A 19839-nucleotide genomic window follows, 5' to 3' on the forward strand; every position below is an offset into this window, starting at 1 on the left:
TAGAGTAGCACATTACAAAAGAGACATGAAAGAAATACAAGTAATAACTGTCTGCCCAGTCAATAGATTGCTAATTCCTATATAAAATACACTTAAAGTAGCTTAGGTACGTAGCTCTGTAGTTGCAGAACTCAATTCTGTAAGTTATGTACATGTTAAATTTAGGAGGAGACTGAAGATTTGTCCTTTTTCTTTTTTTCTCTTGTTTTTAATATATGAACATACACTTTACCCTTTCTTTACACTACCTTCTCCGTAGGTGGCCAGTAAGGGCTTTGATCCGATAACCTTTTCCAAGGAGCAGTTCCTTAAGAATACATGAAATCATTTGCTATGTGTGCATGACACTGGATTTAAGTGAAATGTTTTTAAGAATTCAGGGCAGATGCACAGAATTTCTATTTGTTTGTTGGAATTCTTATGTGTACTTTAGGGAAAGTACTTACCTATAAAACACAACTAACATCAACAAGTCATGTCTGTGTTTAGTGAAGCCACGAGTCCATCTCTAATCCAGAAAGTTGCAATATACCTTTAATGCTCTTGAAAAAGATCTCTGTACAGTCATAAACACCAGCAGCTTAACAAAGTCTAGTACTCTGGACATTAGTAGACAAGATGAAGCTGGAGGTCAGTCATGAAGCAGTTTGGAGAAGTTACAGACCTCACTGCCTTTCCCTACTGGAGAGGAGGGCACAGCCCTCACCGCCCTTATCACAGCAAGGGCTTTACAGCACCGTAAACACGGCCTGAAGTGCACCAAATTGAGGAACTGCTGCTACATAGCTGAGAGAGATGGAGGGAGCAGCCAGCCAGCCAAGCAGGTAGCACACAGATGAAGGGGCTGCCAGCCACCAGCATCCACCAACGTCAGCGGGACTGCTGGACAGCACTGGGCATGTGGGGAAAGGTAAGCATGTGCATGTGGGCCTTGTTTAATCTGCACAGCGGGAACACATGGTTTGCTGATGTTCTAGGTTTGTGGCTGCATACCGGGGATGTTGATAAAAATAATTAGGTGCTCAGGAGTACATGGTGGGTGATAAGCATGAAAAATTAATGATACAAGACAAAAATTGATCAAATGTTTTCAAAGGGCAGGGTTACTGGGATGAGAGTTTGTTCCACCTGTATCCAGTTCTCTCATCAGCAAAAAGTTACTAGGTACTCAGGGTACACAATGTGTGTACCTAATTATACTATAATTGAAAAGTGAAAATTAAAAACTGACAAACTTAATTAAGATTAATTTTGGGCAAAGCTAAACTGAAAGTAACCCTTGAGGAAGTTGGATTAGAAGTTGACCTTGGAGCATCCACTTATGTGTGTCTAACAGACAGACAGAAAAATTTAATCCCAGTGGAAATCCCAACAGAAGGAAGGCCTAGCATAAGAGAAAAATCCCAGTGGATTAAGGAGTTTGCACACACATACATATATATATGTATTTATATAGTGATGATTGATAAAACTAGATAAGATAGTTGTTTTTTAATTCACATGCACACCAAGTCTCAATATGCTTCACAGAAGAGGCTAATTATTTCTGTTATGACAAGAAAACCAATAAAATTATTTTCCGCAACGCACACACTGACATACTTTGTTTTCTACTTTTTTTTTTTAATTTCAACCCAATACATGAATCAAAAAACATGAAAAGTACCAGAGCACAGAGAAGAAAACACTGAGCCAAAAAAAAACAAAAACAAATTTACAATGCACAATCTGTCAACTAAATATTTATTTGGCATTCATAAGGCTCTTTGGATCTGCCGTATTTGATGCACTGTTTCCTCTGATGGGATCCTGAGACACAAGCACAAGGTTTGTTTCTGGGTAGTGAGCAGTAATAAGTACAGTTTCTTCACAAATGTTCCTACCTCTACTTTCTCTGTGTAGCCTGAGAACCCTCCAAACAAGAAAGAAGTAATAATACACCTTTCCTCAAATAGGAAAAATGAAAAAAATAAATAGCACAGGAATTCTGTAAGTTATAATCTCATTACTTCTATTTGAACTGCCAAGCAAACAACAGAGTGCAGCCAGAAAAGGGTGTCTGTAAGCATGGTCTTGCTTTCCCTAGGGAAAAGAGGATGGGATGTAACTCGTTCTTACAAGGAAGAGTTCCAGCATCAAGTAAGTGTGAATAAAAGCTGTAATAGTTGATCATTAGCAAAGAATTTCACTGTAAAAGGTATCATTTAGTGAAGATCCTCTTTAAGCAAAAGATTTCATAACTGTTATAAAAAGATTTAGCATCTATCTGTGAGTCTCGATTTAAAATTGATTCTTAACATAAATAAACAATAGGACATACCGCAAACAGAGTGCCATTACAAAGACTTACAAATTGGCTGGATTCAAGAGATGCCAAGAAATACTTTTCTTTTGACTAGAAAATACTTAAGCCTAATAATTGATTCTCACTAAACAAGAAATTATATAAGAATTATTGCCTTATATTAATTATATAATTATTATTGCCTTATAAGAAAGGCAATAAAAGCAGGACTGCACTCTTAGCATTGCTTCCTGGGTTGGAAATCACAGCAATACTGAGGAATTAACCTAGGTATTCAGATTCCTCCTTCCAGAACACAAAGCCCAATTCAAACATCTCCTGTGCCTAACTTCGTCCTTACTAGTGTGCGTCAGATTGCCAATTAGTGTTAGATACTCTAAATGTCAGCACTCTAGCATTTTTGAGTTTCAAGCAAGGATCATGGGGAAGCAATTCTGAGTGATGTAGCAACATGGCAACAAGGAATAACATTTGTGCCTGCAGCAATGGAAAAATACTGAAATGAAATTCTGCTCAAGTTCATTTGAGTTCAGACACACTTTCCTCTTAAAAGTCTTTTGGCAGTCTGGTACAATTAAGTAGACATGTCTTCGTGATGAGACATCAGACTAGCTCCCTCTCTCTCAGGATCAAAAGCAGCTAACATTAGATCCAGGGTTTCTATACTTTATTAGAAACGCTAAGGCTGGGTGAAACTTCCTGTGTAATACAGTTTAGTCCTTTGCAGTTGCCAAGAACCAATGTCTAACCCTCTTTGCGCCCAGGACTCTGGCAGGAGAGATTCCAGAGTGCGGGTGCTAGTTCCAGTTGCTTTGCTAAGTAACTTCATAAACACACAGAAGGTAGATGGGCTCTCTGCATCAACACACCCTCTTTCAGTAAGACTCCAATAGCAGGCACAGACTTCACTCATGGAAAGTTCAATGAGCGCGTTATTCTGGAATTCTTGGTGGCAGCCTCTATTTCATCTAGGTTGACTTACTTTGAATAATTTAGTTAATCCAAATATTCCAGAGGATCATTCATAGTACATAACAAATGCGTTTCTTAAAGTCTTTCTTAAAACTCAAGCTTAAAATGAACCTCCTTGCTAGGTTTCTAAATCAAAGCTATTCCTCAGACAAAAGACTTAATTTGTGTATTGTAAAATAATCCCCAAACATTTGACAGTAAAAATTGTATATTATGCATTTTCCATATTTATTGAAAACTTAGGCTGAATAAAAACATTGACAGAACTAAATGAGAAATCTGTATGTCCTGGCCTGAATGCCAGCCTAATACCTCTATTTTTAAAACAGACAGGTCTTCTCACACCACAGCTCTTCCATTTCCATATTCTCCTCTTAAACACTAATAGGAGAATACAGCAACTGTTGTCTGTCAGAGCAGATAATTTACATATTAGTTCAGCCCTATCTATTTTATAACATTCTCAGCCTATTCATGATAAGGTGAGCTCAGACTATTTCCAAAACACAGACCTAAAGCTTATTTATATATACTACTAAAATGTTTAACAGATCACTGTGATATTTTCAGCCTTCTGAGGAATGTGTCATTTAAGGATACATTTCTATTATAGTTTATACAAGTGTCTTTGCCTAACTAGATTTTCAAATACGGAAAAAAAAAAGGTTATTTTAAACACATTATTTTTTAATTCAGTGTGCTTGCAGATTATGATCCCTGTGTATTAGGAATTTGGATTTCCTCACAAAATTCCTCTTCAAAAAAAGAACTCTATCTCTCCTGGTTGGCTCTATAGTAATAGAGCACACAAGGGCATGCACATATGTACCCACCTCTCAAGACTTTTCTCAATTATTCAGCATAATCCTTTCAAAGAGATAGATTTCACGCTAGATGAAGTCTTTTTATTTATGAGTTGGAGAAATATTACATAGAGAGCTGTACAGGTTCAGGTAAATGTTCTATTGAGAATTAAAATCTGGTTGATGAATGAATTCTGGAAACATGGAACATGCTCACTGTCAGCTAGTAAAACAACTCAGTAACAAACATACTGAGAGAATCAGTATGCTGCATGTCACAAAGCACTGCGTCTATAAAAACTAGTGGTTTATTTATATTGGGTAATATCCTCAAATGTAAGTACAGCACAGGAAGATCTTTGCAAACCATATACAATTTATAATAAAGATCAAACTTAATGCTATCTATTCTCTAAAACTGGGCTTAACACATCCACATACTACCAATGCTTATAGATAACAGCTTGCAAGCAATGCTTACAAAGCTGTTCATAGCCATAACCAAAGAATTGTTTCAACTGAGCTGAAACTCTACTCTTAAAGAATAAAAAATATGCTTTTAAGTCCCTGTTTATAAACACTACTAAGAAAGCCTTAAGTAATGCCATTATGCACCAAATGCTATCAAAAAAGTTTCTTGATTTAATGAGAGAAACCTTTTGTTTCATTACATTATCATTTTAGTTACAGATATATACTGTGAATGACCATTGCAAGCCCAGAACATGCTTTGAATACTAAGCCTTGCTTCACAAATGTGCCCATTTCCTTTTTCCCTTATATGATTTTCATCATTACTGAATTAAGGTCCAGGTCCAGGAAAAGCGGCAAGCCACAAAAATATTACAGGACCGACAGCTAGGATACAGTCCTGCAAAAAAGTAGCCCGCCAACGCAGCTATGTCACAGCTGCTAGTAGCAGTTTCAAAAAGTTTGGGTATCATGGAAAAGATTATTGAATAAATTCTTATGCTATTTTATTCTTGCCTCCAGAAGAAAGGGCAACCCCATCCCAAAGCTTGTTCCAGGACTGTAACAGTTTTAAAGAGGAAATATTTGAATTTTGGTATCCTTATCTTCTTCCTATTCCAGAATACTGCAAAAGGTGAGATGCGGTTCATGGGTTGAGGACCCTAAAGCACATAGGTCTATAGCTGTATGCAACAGGACCTCTTTTACTGTCTTACCCCAAATCATTTTCAAGCAGTCACAATACACTTGAGAAAACTGTGTGAACTCTAAAACAGGTTGCTCTAGGAATGGTTCTGGGGTCAAGCCACAGGATGAGAGGGCCGGAATGGGGACACAGCAGAAAAATGGACCTCTGCAAAGATCAGAGGGCTTAGAGCGCCCTTCTGGATATATGGGTAGATCTGTTGTCTGTATAGATGGAAGCCTCAGATCATGAATCTTTAATACTAGCAGCAAGGGCTTATCACAACATACTTCTCAGACTGTCTATGGCACAGATTCTTCCTCCAAGGTGGACTTGGACTAGCTTGAAAACAAGTAACTGACACTCAGAATGGGGCAAGAATCCCTCAGTGTCACTGCAGACTGAGACTGCACCTTCCTTACCCACTCTATATCACCTTGCAAAGAGTGAGCTACCCTGTGGGACCGGAACAACCCCAATTTGGTTTAAGTATTTAACGATTATTGCGAAGGAGTGAGCATTTGCCTCTCAGAGCAGACAAACCCAGTCCATTCAGTTGCCACTCTCCCTTGCTGGAGCCTGTTATCCATGCCAACCACTTGGACAGCTCCTCCATGGGAGGAGATCCATACTTGAGACAGGGGGCCAAGTCACCCTACTACTCCCCTGCACCCTTTCCTACAGCAACTATTTCTGCTCATCGTGCCAAGCAGCCATGCAAGTAGCTAATCCCAGTTCAAAAAACCAACCCTGCTCCCCTCTCCTGCAAAAAAAAGGAAAAAAAAATCATGAAATTGCTTTATTTCTAAGTTTACTAAGCATATAATGGACAGTGGAAAAGCAGAAATTTACTTGAAAGGTGGAGTTGGCAGTTTTCTCTCTTCAGCAGAGCAACATAGAATTTCTCTTTTTATTGATATAAGTGGAGAAAAAGTCATCAACAGCACTTGTGTTTGCAATTGAGATTCTATCTTGAATGTAAATAAGCTTTTACTGCATAACGGAACATCACAGAACATTATGATACCAAACTGGAAGGAGTAGCTGATAGCCCGAAGGGTTGTGCTGCCATCCAGAGGGACCTGGACAGACTGGACAACTGCACAACTGCAAGGTCCTGCACCTGGGGAGGAATAGCCCCAGACACCAGTACAGGCTGGGGACCGACCTTGTGGAGAGCAGCTCTGTAGAGAGGGACCTGGGTGTCATGGTGGACGACAAGTTGACCATGAGGCAGCAGTGTGCCCTCGTGGCCAAGAAGGCCAATGGGATCCTGGGCTGCATTAAGAAGAGCGTCTCCAGCAGGTCGAGGGAGGTGATCCTGCCCCTCTACTTAGCCCTGGTGAGGCCACATCTGGAGTATTGTGTCCAGTTCTGGGCTCCACAGTACAAGAGGGATGTGGAGCTGCTGGAGAGAGTCCAGTGCAGGGCTACAAGGATGATCAGGGGCCTGGAACATCTGCCCTATGAGGAGAGGCTGAGGGAGCTGGGCCTGTTCAGAACAGAAGGCTGAGAGGAGACCTGATCAGCGTATACAAGGACCTCAAGGGAGGCAGTGAGGAGCATGGTGCTGGCCTTTTTTCAGTGGTAGCCGCTGATAGGACAAGACAAAAGCCACAAACTGAAACACCAGAAGTTTCTCTGGAACTTAAGGAAATATTTCTTAACAGTGAGGTTGACAGAGCACTGGAACAGGTTTCCAAGAGAGGTTATAGAGTCTCCATCTAAGATATTCCTGCCTGGATGCCACCCTGTGCCACATGCTCTAGATGTCCCTGCTGGAGCAGGGGGTTGGACTAGATGACCTCCAAAGATCCCTTCCAAGCTTAACAATTCTATGATTTTGTGATCTCAACATGGAGTGGGAAGTGAATGATATTTCTGTGGGAAATGATCACAAGCAAGATTTTCTCCAGTGGTATTTTTAGCACTCCTCACGTCATTTTTCCTTCTGCACACTATATTATCTATCAGGCAATTCCAATCTCCTTTTTCTTTCTTTCAGATAAGCCTTAAGTGAACAGTGTAAGACAACCTTATTTGTTGAATTGTAAGAACTCTGAATTGGAGCATGTCTGGAGCAGGTTAATTTGGCCATTTTCCCATTTGAGATGCTTAAATATGAGAAGTTGCACTGTTCTTAAAAATTCTTTCTTCTTTAATTCCAGTTTCTTTACATACAATTCACAAAGCCTCACTAATAAAGAGTTTTTAGTTAGACAAATTCTTGTTTTTGAAGGCAAAAAGCTAAGAATTGTTTTACAAGACTTAAGATTACGGGGATTCCCCATGAGATACAGCTTCATACTCTCCCATTGCAGTGTGCAACAATGTATCAGAAGCAAAAAAGTTACTTGCACAACTTCTTTGTCCTTACGTATTTGTACATGATCTTTAAATATCATAGACTTTTTTCTGAATCATTATACATATTCTATACTGCTTCTGCTATTAGTGCTTTTTTGAGCTTAAGGGTTACTTTGTTCTCTAATTCATTAAATTCATGAGCATTTCAGTTAGACATCTGCTTTTAAGTTAAAAATAGCTAAGAGTCAGTAATGAGCGTTGTAAAAAAAAAAAAAAAAAAAAAGTAATTGAATTTTAATGGAAAACTTAAACAGTCTTCCCAGCACATATGACTCCAGTGGTAGATCAGAGTGAAGATAACTTAAGTCATCCCACAGTCCAGGTCAAAAGTGAGTATATACCACATGTAGCTCGTTAGTAACTCAGCATTAAAAATCTGCAGTACCAATTCTGTTTTTAGCGTAAAACACGTAAGTATCTTACTTTTCCACATACACTATTATTGCTCCTCCTAGAAATAAAACTGTCCTCTCTCCTGAAACACTAATTATTTACCTAGGATGGCATTAACCCAAGTGTGCCTTTAAGAGTAAAGTAGACTTTTAATTGCTTACCTGAATTTAGGTGGAACATGCTTCAGAAAAAAAAGGGTTGCTCAGACCAAGGCAAGCATAGATACAGTGGTCTATATTCATTGCCAGAGTCAGCTTCAAACACGTCAGTCTTGTATAGAAACTTCAGAAACTTTAGTAATGATGCTGCACCAGAAAGTATGGAGAAGATTTTTTTTTTTTTTTTAAAAGTATCTGTTGAAGTAAGAGTGGAATTGAATTGAATGCAAGTAAATTTAGAAACTGATTTTAAAAAATGTGCCGAAATAAAAAAGTGTTCAAACCATCAGACCACAAGAGCCATTTGCACAAGTTTTGTGCAACTGAAACTATGTAAACCATAGAAAATGCATTGAGGGCATAAAGTGCTTCCATACTTGAAATTTGGAAGAAAAATTAATTCAGAGTAGCCAAACTAGTAAAATGGGAATAACAGAGCCTGAAAACAGTGCTTAGAAGCTTGATAACTCTTCTCAGTCTGCCAATCCTAAAAATGACTTTTGGCATTGGCAAGGGAAAAAAAACCATGTCAAATGATACATGCTAAGAGAGAAAGGCAGGAACTTTACTGCTGGAAAAAGAAAGCTAGAATCAGAAAAACAAAAAATATCTATGCATATAAAGCTCAAATCAGTTATTACCCAGCTCAAGAGGACAGAACATACCTGTGATTTCCTCACAGTTCTTACTTCTCCTTTTAGTACTTCTCTAAGTACTACTTTAGTACCCCAAAGGGTTTGAAGTCCTCCATAGGCCCTTTACAAAAGCTCATCCTTTCCTGGCATCAGCACTTGGTTGCTTAATTTACAAATTAGAAGTCATTAATTTAAAATAGATGCTTCGCTGCACAAAGAAAGGAACAAGTTATTTCTTTTTGCAAGTTTAGACTGTTTATAGGCATATGAGGATTCTGACAGATGTGAAAGTACAGTTTTACAGATTAAAGCTGTTGTGCCAGCAAGGTCCCCTCTTCCCATCTCCCTGGGGAGAGATGTTACCAGCTTCAATGGACAGATTGCAGAGGTGCTTGTAAACCCATTCCAACAAAAGCATCTTTTTGGGTTTTAGAAAGCTCCTTCCCCTGTGAAGGGTTAAAAGATGTTGCAGGACAGAGTCTGGTTTACCAGATGTAACAAAATCAAACCAGGCATTACAGTCGTAAAACTTCAGTATCTCTGTTTTAGCCGTAGTTGAGTATAGCCTGCTCATGCAGATCAGCATCTGCTTTTGAAATGTGGTGCTTTTGTTAAGCAAAGTCATAGGCTCTCCTTAATGAGATCATGTGCAGAATATCAGACTTCAACATGACCAGTTTTTTAGGCAACAGACTACAGTAAACATCAGGCTGAACTAAGGGAATTAGAGCCCTGGATATTGATCCCAACTGCACAGCTAATACCCTGCACCATCTTCAGTATAGTTCTGGCAGAGTTGCTGAATTTGGTGCCAAAAAAGGTATTTTGGGGGAGTATCCATATGGGAGCCCATCTCCCCCCTTTAAAACCATGGGAGATGGAAAAATAAGGGAAGTCTCTTCATTCCAGTATTCCAAGTCAGGCTCGGTAATTTACCCTAGCACAGCATAAAAGAATCAAGTCTTCATGCCTTAGTGTGAACAATTAACTATCTTCAGAAAATATGCAGCATTATGCCATTATCACTGCTCATCACCTCTAATCTGTCACAACTCCACTTAGTTAGCAAAATAATAGCACAATTTAATTAAACACAGTACGTCAAAGCAGACAAACGCATCACCTAAACACTGGTAAATGCTTCTAGTGTTCCTCACTACTGAGCTCCTGCTAACAGTGTGATCTGTGGTGTGCTCTGGAAAGGGAGCCTCCTTCAGACTTGCGCGGTAACCCTAAAGGGGAGTTTCTGCAGTTTAAGCATTATGCTCTGCCTCAGTCAAATTCCCTCTTATCAACATTCATACTTATTTGGCAAAACAGAATAAAGACCTCGTTTAGCAAGCAAACTTATTTCATAGGAAAAGTATTATACCAGCATAACACGGCTCAGCATTAAAATAATAAATCCTTCTTTAATTAGAAAACTGAAGAAACTGCTTCTCCACAATCAAAAAATCACATCACTACATTTTGCTCATGAGAACAAAGTTTACAGTCGTAAGTTGCACATAAAGGGTTTATTTTAAATGTTTTAAGGATAGAGTTACATCATAATTATAAAAATTACTTACAGAATTAAGTAACAGATTTAAAGTGTTTATACTTCTAAATGCAGAGAACAGGGAACTGTCTACATTGTTCAAAATAAAATAAAAATAATGAAACCAAGCTCTAAAGATGAAGTCATTATCTAATTTTAAAATATGAACACGAAGACCTTTGAACTATACACATACCAAGAACCATCCAAATTGCACTAATGATGTAAAATACAAAAAGCACAGCATTTTCAAGGAACCAGAAACTGCTTTTAACCATAATTCCATTTCCCTGAAGTGACTGTAATCAATTCTATCTACAAAAAGATAAAAGCCTCCACTTTTAAATAATACATTTAAAAAGGGCTTCTACATGTTGCAAAAAAGAGGGTTTTCCCCAAAGTATATCAGTCTTCATATAGTCTATTCCAACTTATTTTAGGGTTTGGCACTCAAAAGAAAGAAGAAAAATGTAGTGTTTTACTAATTGATTGTGATTTTATTTATTCTTAAACAGAATACATGGTCCCTTCAAATGCTGTATGACACATACAACTGGAAAATTACCTTCCGTTGGCACTATGCTTGCCTCACTGGTGCATTTAATCCTACTAACAACCATTAAAACAGCACAATAAGCAAATTCACAAAAAAAAAAAACACAAAATAAAAACAGAACAAAACCAAAACCTAAACATTTTAACATGCAACTTCAGTTTGTTACATTGAACGTTCTAATCCTCTAAGCATGCAAAAAAGGATGGTCTGCATTTAAGTTTTTTTTTCCTTTTTAAAAGTTTTACATGGCAGCCTGACATCACACACACGCACACACACAATATACAACAATACTACAGCAGGTAAATGAGAAAGGCCAATAACTTTTATACAAAGATCCATGGCTTGTGCCATCACAAGCCCTATGATAATTTTGGAAAGTAATGTTGAACCCCTAGAACAAGGAACCAACATTTAGTTACCAGGGTAACGCAAGCACTGCATGCAGATCTGAAACATGAGCCTAAAACAAAGCCCAAAGCAGATGGGCAGGGAGTGGAATTAGTCTCAAGCCTCAAGAAGGTGGTTTAAGCTATCAAAGAAAAAGTTTTAAGGAGAGAGAAAAAGGATGAAAAGAAAAACCCACGCAACGGACAACAGGGACACCTAAGAACAACCATAAAATTTACAGTTTACAGAGTATACTCTAATTGGCAGAATATGTGGTGTATTAAACGGGCTTGCAGAAAACCCACAAATGCAAGCCTAATGCTAAAAATGTTTCAGTAGACCTAAACCTCAGGTACTTCAAAACAAACCTTGTATTTCTTAGATGTATAGCCCAAAGTTCACCGTATTTAGGTTATTCATATACCTTGTGTATAATCAATACACTCACTCATTCTTGTGCCACAAATACCAACTTGGGCTCATGGAGCCAGGCTCAGCTTTGAGATTTACATGCAGGACTCTTAAGAGTCAATAGAAAACACATAACAGATCTGCAGGATGAAAACACTGTGTTGCAAATCTGCTCACTTTGTTCAAAACACAAGGAACATTTAGGACTCAGGTACTTAGTGCTTAAGGACTGCATTGAGAAGCTATTCACTGAAAGACAATAGCCTGCCTTTGGTTGCCCATGATGAAATACTGGACATAATGCAATACAGTAGCAATGGACAAAGAATTAAGGTATTGTATTTATATGATGAGTGTTTATTACCATTCAACAGCATAATGAGGCACAAGCCTTAAGGCTAAAAATATGAAATCAGGCAAAAAAAACAACAGAAAGGGGCTTAAACCACTGAGTCTTCAATATCAAGAACACCCACAGTTGAGGTTATCCGGACCTCGTCTCTCTGATTAACAGCACCTTTCCGGCTATCCCTTCCACTGCGGCACACAGTTGGTAACTCTGTGCTCCGTTCTCCCTTCAACAGCGCTGTCGTCACATAGTACTGCTTCACAGAAACGCAGTACTTTGAAACCTGCAGACCTCTGCCTTAACGAAACATGACAATTTTGTTGCTGTGCTGATCATTGTTGCAATTCTGATGCTTTTAAACAGCTGCCACACAAGAAGAGAAAAAAAAAAGAAAAAAAAAGGAAATCCCCAAACTAATCTTGATTTACAGCTATCTCGCAAGATAAAATCTGTGAAAGGACTCTGCTCTTGTGGGATGCTATTTCCATCCACAATCTACTGCAGATGACTGAACCACTGAGACTGCCCATAGCTTCCATGAGATAGAACAGCACTGGCATGCACAACTCTAGTGTTCGCAGAATGAAATTCACAGTAACAGCATACCTCAAAGCAAGTACAATGCACACCACAAAAGGCAACAACATGTTTAAGCTGTAGATTTGTCCAGATACGCCTTTGTGTGGAAAAGCCAGAAAAATGAACATGTTGGGAAGATGCCTTCTTGAACCAAAATGCTTTAGAAACAAGCAACAATAACAAAAAAACAAACAAACAAAAAAAAACACACACACACAGAGAACAACGAAGAAATGTAGCTGACTGAGCAGAAGGCAATAAATGCTTCTCCTTCCCTAAAGTCTTCAATGTAAAAGGACTTTCCCCTCCTCTCTCATGGATTGTGTTTACCACGTGTAAGATTAAGCTGTTGGGCTTTTAAATCCACACAAGCATTCAGGGTGCTAGTTTTGATATCAAGAGAGAGACTACTGATGGCCAATGAGTAGTCCAAAGTCTTCTGCAGCAGCATGGATACTGTTAAACTTTGTGGCACCAAGCACTTAGGTTTTGCTGAGAAGTATGTATAACAAAACAAAGAAATGCAACACTTAGGATCAAAGGCAGCCTTGTTGCGTGTGTATTACTGGTTCCTACGACTTGTAAATATGGGTCATTAACCTGCATTTTCTAGTTAAACGGTTATACAGATTAAATATATTTTTTGTAGTTTAAAGCCTTTTCACTGAAAGGTGCTAAGTCAAACATTTGATATCCTACTGCCCTGTGACTACTAAAAATGCACAAGTATTTCCATGTACTGCAAGTTCTTAAAAAGTTGAATTTGAAATGAAGTGTAGAAACACAGTAGACTGATGTTACTCGGGTTAGGCACTCAATGCTGCAAAAACCATTTAAACCTTTCAGGAAAGTCACCTCTGATCCAACCCTGAAAACAAGGACTGCCAGTAGCCAAGAAATTAAATTTAATGTTACAAAAGAAGGCATATCAAAAATATCAAACTACACTTGCATGTGGCAGTTGAACAAGTGAGTGCAAGGTTGAAGAAAAACTTAATCTATGAAAAAATTAATGATTACAATACTAGATCAACTTTACACAGCTTGAATTTGCAGCTGTTCTTTGCTTCTAACTCCCTCCCGCCCAAATATATTGACTTCCTTCAAGAAAAGGAGTTCTTACACAAAATGTGTCACGTTCACATAAATTTGTCTGTATTATTCAAAACAAAACAGTTTTGCTGGCAGAGATTGTGGGCTCGCAGGGACATTTAAGCTTTCATTAAACTGGAAAGCAGTCAAGTCTTTGTGTCTACAAATTTTACATTTAATAGTTCCACAGATTTGGCAAAAGTTCACGATGATGTCTAGGATGTCTTCACCAAATCGTAGACATAAATATGGAAATCATCATCAAACTTGATGAAATAGACAGATGGTTTGGCTTCAACTTGATGAATGACCATGCCAGTCCTTTTTGAGCCATCTTCTTTGGCATATTCCACTTGTTTGCCTACGAGGCTGTCCACAACTTCACCTGGTTCTCGTTCTGCAGGAGGCGAATCATCTGCAACACAAAAATGGTGTGCTTTGGTAGGTATTTAAGAACTTTTCAATATAGAAAACCACTGCCAAACTTTAAGATTTATAACATCAACTCTTAACTGCTGAACACTCATAATATAAGTTGTGCTATTCAAACACCTAGCTATGGCCAAGCTTCTAGGAAGTACAGCCATAGATTTTTGGGGGGAAGGTGAGGGAAAACACTGCTTTTAGCTTTATTAAAAGTTACATTCCAGTTGTTTTGATACGTATTCTTTTAACAAAAAGGTTAACACAAGTTACAGAAAAAAAAAATGTGGACAATTGGACCTAAGTCCGCAACAGAAAAGCGGCCATGGAAAACCTCTATGCAGCCAAGCCACTGAAGCAAAGCTACATCTTCTAAAATGGCAATAGGTATAAATTCTATAACCAGTATTGCTGCTAAAGGGTTTCTGTTGACTCCGCACTGGAATGTGTGTGGAGTCTGATCAAGTCTTTGACTATATTCTTTGCTCATCTAGTCAAACCCCCCTTGGAAGTATCCCCAGATTTTAGAACAAATCTATGGCAAGTCAACATACAAAGAGATGTAGCTTTATAACAATCTGCCCGCCCTCAGAGGTTTAGTTACAAGCCAATGACAGAACAAATGGGATAAAGGGCACAGCACTGCACCGGGAGAACTGGAAACTAACCACATCTAACCACAGCTAACTACACCCTCACTAGCAATATGGAGAGCTAAACCAGAGAGGAACATTCTTAGTAATGGCCAGACCCGTGTGCCTTTTATTCTGAAAACCAAAGACAAGCCTTTAAATTGACATCCTTGTTCTGCAACAAGAATCTTACAGGCACAGCTATTTTCAATTCATACATTAAGTAAATTCAATTCATACATTCAATTCATACATTAAACCTCCAAAATCAAGGAAAAAAATCTGTGGTGCAAAGAGATTGTCTTGATATTTTACAGCTATAAATTATTTCATTAGTTCATCCTTAGAAAGGAAATAGCATGACAATTTGCAAGTCTTAATGATGACCAAAGTGGAAATTGTTTTTTTAGACTTTTTTTTTTTTTTTTTTTTTTGCAAATGAGGTCTCATTATTCAAGAGCATCTCTGACAGAAAAGAGTGAGATAAAAACACCTTCCTTTTTCAGTGATTCCCTGCCCCTGAACTACTTGCTAGTCAACACAACTGAAAACTGGAAGTCCAGACTTACAGTTCTGCCCCACGCAAATGCTTATGCTGTAGCTCTTGGATAAACAGAGATCCTGATTGCTCCTTGTGCTCTATACAACTGTGAAAGAACTGAGGCTGCCAAATATCTTCACCAAACTTAGGGTGTTTGTCTAAGTTTGTTTTATTTCTTCTATGCATGCACTGCCATACACAGCGAGTATCCTCTTAATACAAAATTTTTAAGGCACATTCCTCAGTAAAGATGCAAGTTTAACTCTTGCATTTCAATTTTTAAGCAACTCTGAAGGGTTGACAAAGTTTCAATATTTGGGCCCAGCATAACATTTTCCTCCCTCATTAAAAGTTACCGTATACATTTCAGGCTCTTCACATAGGCAAATACAACATGAGAAGTACAGGGTAACAACTCCTCTGAAAGTTCCGGCCAGAATATTGCGGTCAGTTCTGTGAAGTTCATAGACATACTCCCAATAGGATCCAAATCCTATTGGAAAACTGCTACCTCTAACATACAATCTTTGACTTAAGAAGATAATGCTAATAATGCATACTTCAAAGTATCTTGGTAACAGAGTGGATAAACTCAGGATAAGCACTAAAACCAATTAATTCTTAAATACGGAAAACATGTAGGCCTTTTTTTCCCTTAGCTTTTTCTTACACCTTAGAAAGCTGACTTCAATTTTCTACAATGCAGTCTACCAAAGAACTTTAAAATACCTCCTGACTTCTTTTTAATATTTTAGTTAAATAAGATATTTGGCACTTCCAAATCTAAAAAACAGAGAGCCTCATTATTTATTTTTCAGAAAGGTCACATTTTCTTCTGCAGGCATTTTGCAGCTCATTCTTTTCAAGTCACAGCTATGCTGCCTTTTGTCACCAGGAAAAAAAAAAATCTAAAAACCTAAGACTACTACAGAGGTTACGCAAATAACTTCACCTATTTGCACAGCCATCAGGCTATTTATCATCAGTGCTAGAGCCAACAGAAGACAGTCTCAGGAACTCCATGAATGAACTCTAACTAGTATTTATGCAGTGTACTGTGTAACCAGAAAACATGTTTATCTAACTAACAATTTACTCCAAAGCCAAAATTGACTCTATCGGAGTCATACCTTTTGGTTACAGGGGAGAAAGAAGAGTACAACATGCTTTGCAGTATTTGGCAGTATGCTCTTTTTTCATACTGGCTATCCAAGGTCTGTGAAAAATCCTTCTGTATTATCAGGAAAGACTCAAATAAATTTCAATTTGGGTGGGAGGGGGCAGAGGCTGAGAAGGAGAAGAGAAATCCCTCCTAACCTAACATTTTTCCTACCAATGCCTTTAAATGTGCAAGAGAAAATGATTTTTCAAAAGATTAGTGTTTCTTCCCTCCAAGAAGCTACTCAAAATTAATCTGACTATATTAGCTGGTCCCAAAATATTGTTCTTACGAGAACTGCTTCAGAAGTACAAATCCAGAGTCATCTCAAGGTAGGATAATTCTGTAAGAAAACAAGAGTGGAAGGCTTCTAGCTTGTCAATGACTGTAGAAGAAAATTCAGAGTAATCTCTCCTACAGTGAGAGATCTTTATCTTCCCATATCTTTATCAGAATTAGGAAAAAATACAGAAAACAGTTTTTCTATATTTAAAGTACTGATTAAAACAGGTGCATTTCTGGTTGAGCTGTATCTTTTTTTGATTGTGGTATTTAAGAATCTTGTTTGTTACCACCTTTTACATTTTGTCAACTCTCCTTTCTAAAAATAACCATAAGCCAAACATGCCCCTTTCCACAGGCCAAAAAAAAAAAAAAAAAAAATTAACTGGTCTACTTACTGGAATCAGGCATAATGCGAAGGTCACCTTCTTTATAATCATCTAAGAGTTGGTACATGTATAGGACAGGATCTTTCTCATAGGTAATATAAAACCATGTGTTCATAATAGGAGCGCGAGCCAAGACCATCCCCCTCCATTCATCTTTTGAGCCATCCTCTGTCTCAAACATGTGTTCCACAGCTTTGCCTATCATTGTGTCTGCCAGGTGGGCATCACTAATTCGAGATGAAGCTGAAATGAGAGCAATTCATACATAAGTCACTCAAATACAGACATGTCTTGACAAAAATAGTATTTATCCACATTCAGGAATAGATCTGACAACTCTAAGCCATTTCACACACAAAACAATGTCTATTCAAGAGATTTGAATGTTAAAGAACTGCAGAAATTAAGAATTATTTTAGTATGCTACCACTTCTAATCTACCCTCCAGATTAGCCAAACCATCACAACACAAGGAACTGAATGGAGACCAATGAAGACTACAACAATAAAAAGGGTTTGCATTTTGAATACATGCTTGCACCTGTGGGGGAGGAGCGGAGGACAGGCCATCACAAAGCAGCTCTTCAAATTTATTAATAAAGATACCTTGAGCCTTTGATCTTTATTGTTTGAAAAAAATGCAGTTAAACATTCCTTCATAATTATGAAAAGTGCCAAATCAAGTTTATAATCAATTAAGCTGTTTCACTTAGAAAATGCCTTTTTTTGGGCACATACATTAATAACTGGGGAAAACACATGAGAAAAATGTGGTATCACTCTTAAATACAAAGAAAAGACAACATACACTCAAAACATTTCTCAGCTTGTTCAGAGTTTCAATTTTAATAGAAACTTAATATTGACCTTATAAAAGCTTTTTCAGGATAAGACTTAAAAAAGACTATGACCACAGAACGTACTGCACTGCATTTATATAAAAAAAACAGCATGCTCTGATATCATCAAATCTTTGAGAAATCAAGAAAAAAACAACAGCACATTTAAATTGCCTGTCATGTGTAAAAAACTGAAACAGCTAATAAAATTGAATTGTTCAAATGTTATCATTAGTGGAAAACATTTAGTATTAAATGTCAATATATGTGTATATGCTTGTAGGAAAAAGAAAAGCACTTACCAACTCTGTCTGGAAGGACTTCAAGTGCTGAAACTCTTTCATCTTTATGCAGTTCTAGTCCATACACACAATCAAATCCATCATACTTTATAAGATAGAGGGAAGGATTTACAGGAACTTGATCAAGAACTGTGCCCTTCCACTGTGTTACAGGTCCACTACCTTCTTTCCATCCATGCTGTATTCTGCAGCCTACAATGTTTCTTCGTGGCTGAGAAATAGGTTTGCTTGGTCCCACATTGTTTCTATGTTTTCTGTACACAGATATAAATATAGTATTAAAAAAGTATGTACTCAATACTCTACTCTGAATCAGAGCTGTATGCTCTTTTTTCACAAAATGCGGCTTACATATAATAAGGCAGAATTATAAAGACACGCTATTTTGTATAACACCATACCTTACTCACACTAAGGTACAAAGTGTATTATACTCCACTGGAGGAAAAAAAAAAAGTAAACAAACAACAACAACAAACCCCACACACTAAGTAGCAGTGCAACACTTTTGAAATAATTGATTTCCAAAATGAGTCTGCTTCAACTAAAAGGCCTATTTTAGCCCTTACTACCCTAAATGTCAAAGTAGAACTCAGCCATAAAGACCCTAAATCAGGTCTCAAACAGTGAAGTTACCTGAAAGTATTTTGTTACCTCATTGCTCTTTGCATAACAGTAAACATAATAACCTTGCCGCAGGCGGAGAAAGTCCATGGAAACATTAGTGATGATGGACTAAAACTCTTCCCAGGTATTTTCTCAACCTGGATTGTGTTCTCACCTGAAAAACTTAGCTTCCCTCTACATTTACAGATATCTTTGAGTTTTTAAAGATAATGGTAGCAACAGCATTTTTCTCACTACATTCTAGCACAACATAAATGGAAAAAGTCATAGGAGGAATACTCCTTAAAACAGAAAGTAGATTAAATACACTTTTTCGGCCCTCCTCAGTATTTTATGCTTTCTTTATTCAACTTACTCTGAAAGAATCCCTCTGGTGAACATCTGCTGCACTTCTGAGTTGTCCTGAAAGCTATCTGACAGTTTCAAGCCACTGTTACCCAAATTTTATTCTACCCTGTTATTAGGAACAGGAATTGATACTTTCGAATACAAAGAGACATATGAATATTATTATGACAGAGTAGTGCAGGCAAGATATGCCTATATTTTTTTCACATGTTTCAAATGTACAAATTTACAACCATTCCTAAAACTATATTTAGAGGGCTGCCTGATTAACATTCACACAGATGTAACTAGTTCCTAAACAAACTTCTGGATTAGTTTCCACTTGTAGCACACTTCATTTAAATTGCAGCTAAGTACGCACAACACTGGCAAGCTTAAAAACAAGTATAAAAAAAAAAAAAAAAATTCAGTTGCTGAATTATTTATTATCATCAACTACAGGAAGCAACATTCATCCTTAGATTACTGACAGTGACCCAAAAGAAATGTCTCCAGTAACGAGGGGAGCTTTCAGAGCAGAACAGCCCAGATATGACAGAGCACCGGAAGAGACGAACGGCACCAGTCAAATTTCATGAACAGTCTTACAGA

At 37.7% G+C, this 19839-nt stretch overlaps 1 protein-coding gene across 3 annotated transcripts in view; it reads right to left on the minus strand.

The window, feature by feature from the left end:
• Positions 1–13333: 13333 nt before the first annotated feature.
• The window catches only part of SPIN1 (spindlin 1), a 45284-nt gene continuing 38778 nt past the window's right edge, over positions 13334–19839 (minus strand). For all 3 annotated transcript variants that reach the window (XM_088519936.1, XM_088519935.1, XM_010227955.2), the window contains 3 exons: positions 18274–18527; positions 17142–17375; positions 13334–14121 (listed from right to left, as the gene is read on the minus strand). In XM_088519936.1, the coding sequence (XP_088376062.1) occupies positions 13922–14121; positions 17142–17375; positions 18274–18527 (688 nt within the window). In that variant the 3' untranslated portion in view covers positions 13334–13921. The remainder of the gene's footprint in view (positions 14122–17141; positions 17376–18273; positions 18528–19839) is intronic.

The sequence above is a fragment of the Tinamus guttatus genome, unplaced genomic scaffold (assembly GCF_059628265.1).
Source record: "Tinamus guttatus ecotype Peru unplaced genomic scaffold, ASM5962826v1 Tinamus_guttatus_pri_ptg000076l, whole genome shotgun sequence".
In the NCBI taxonomy this organism is placed as follows: Eukaryota; Metazoa; Chordata; class Aves; order Tinamiformes; family Tinamidae; genus Tinamus; species Tinamus guttatus.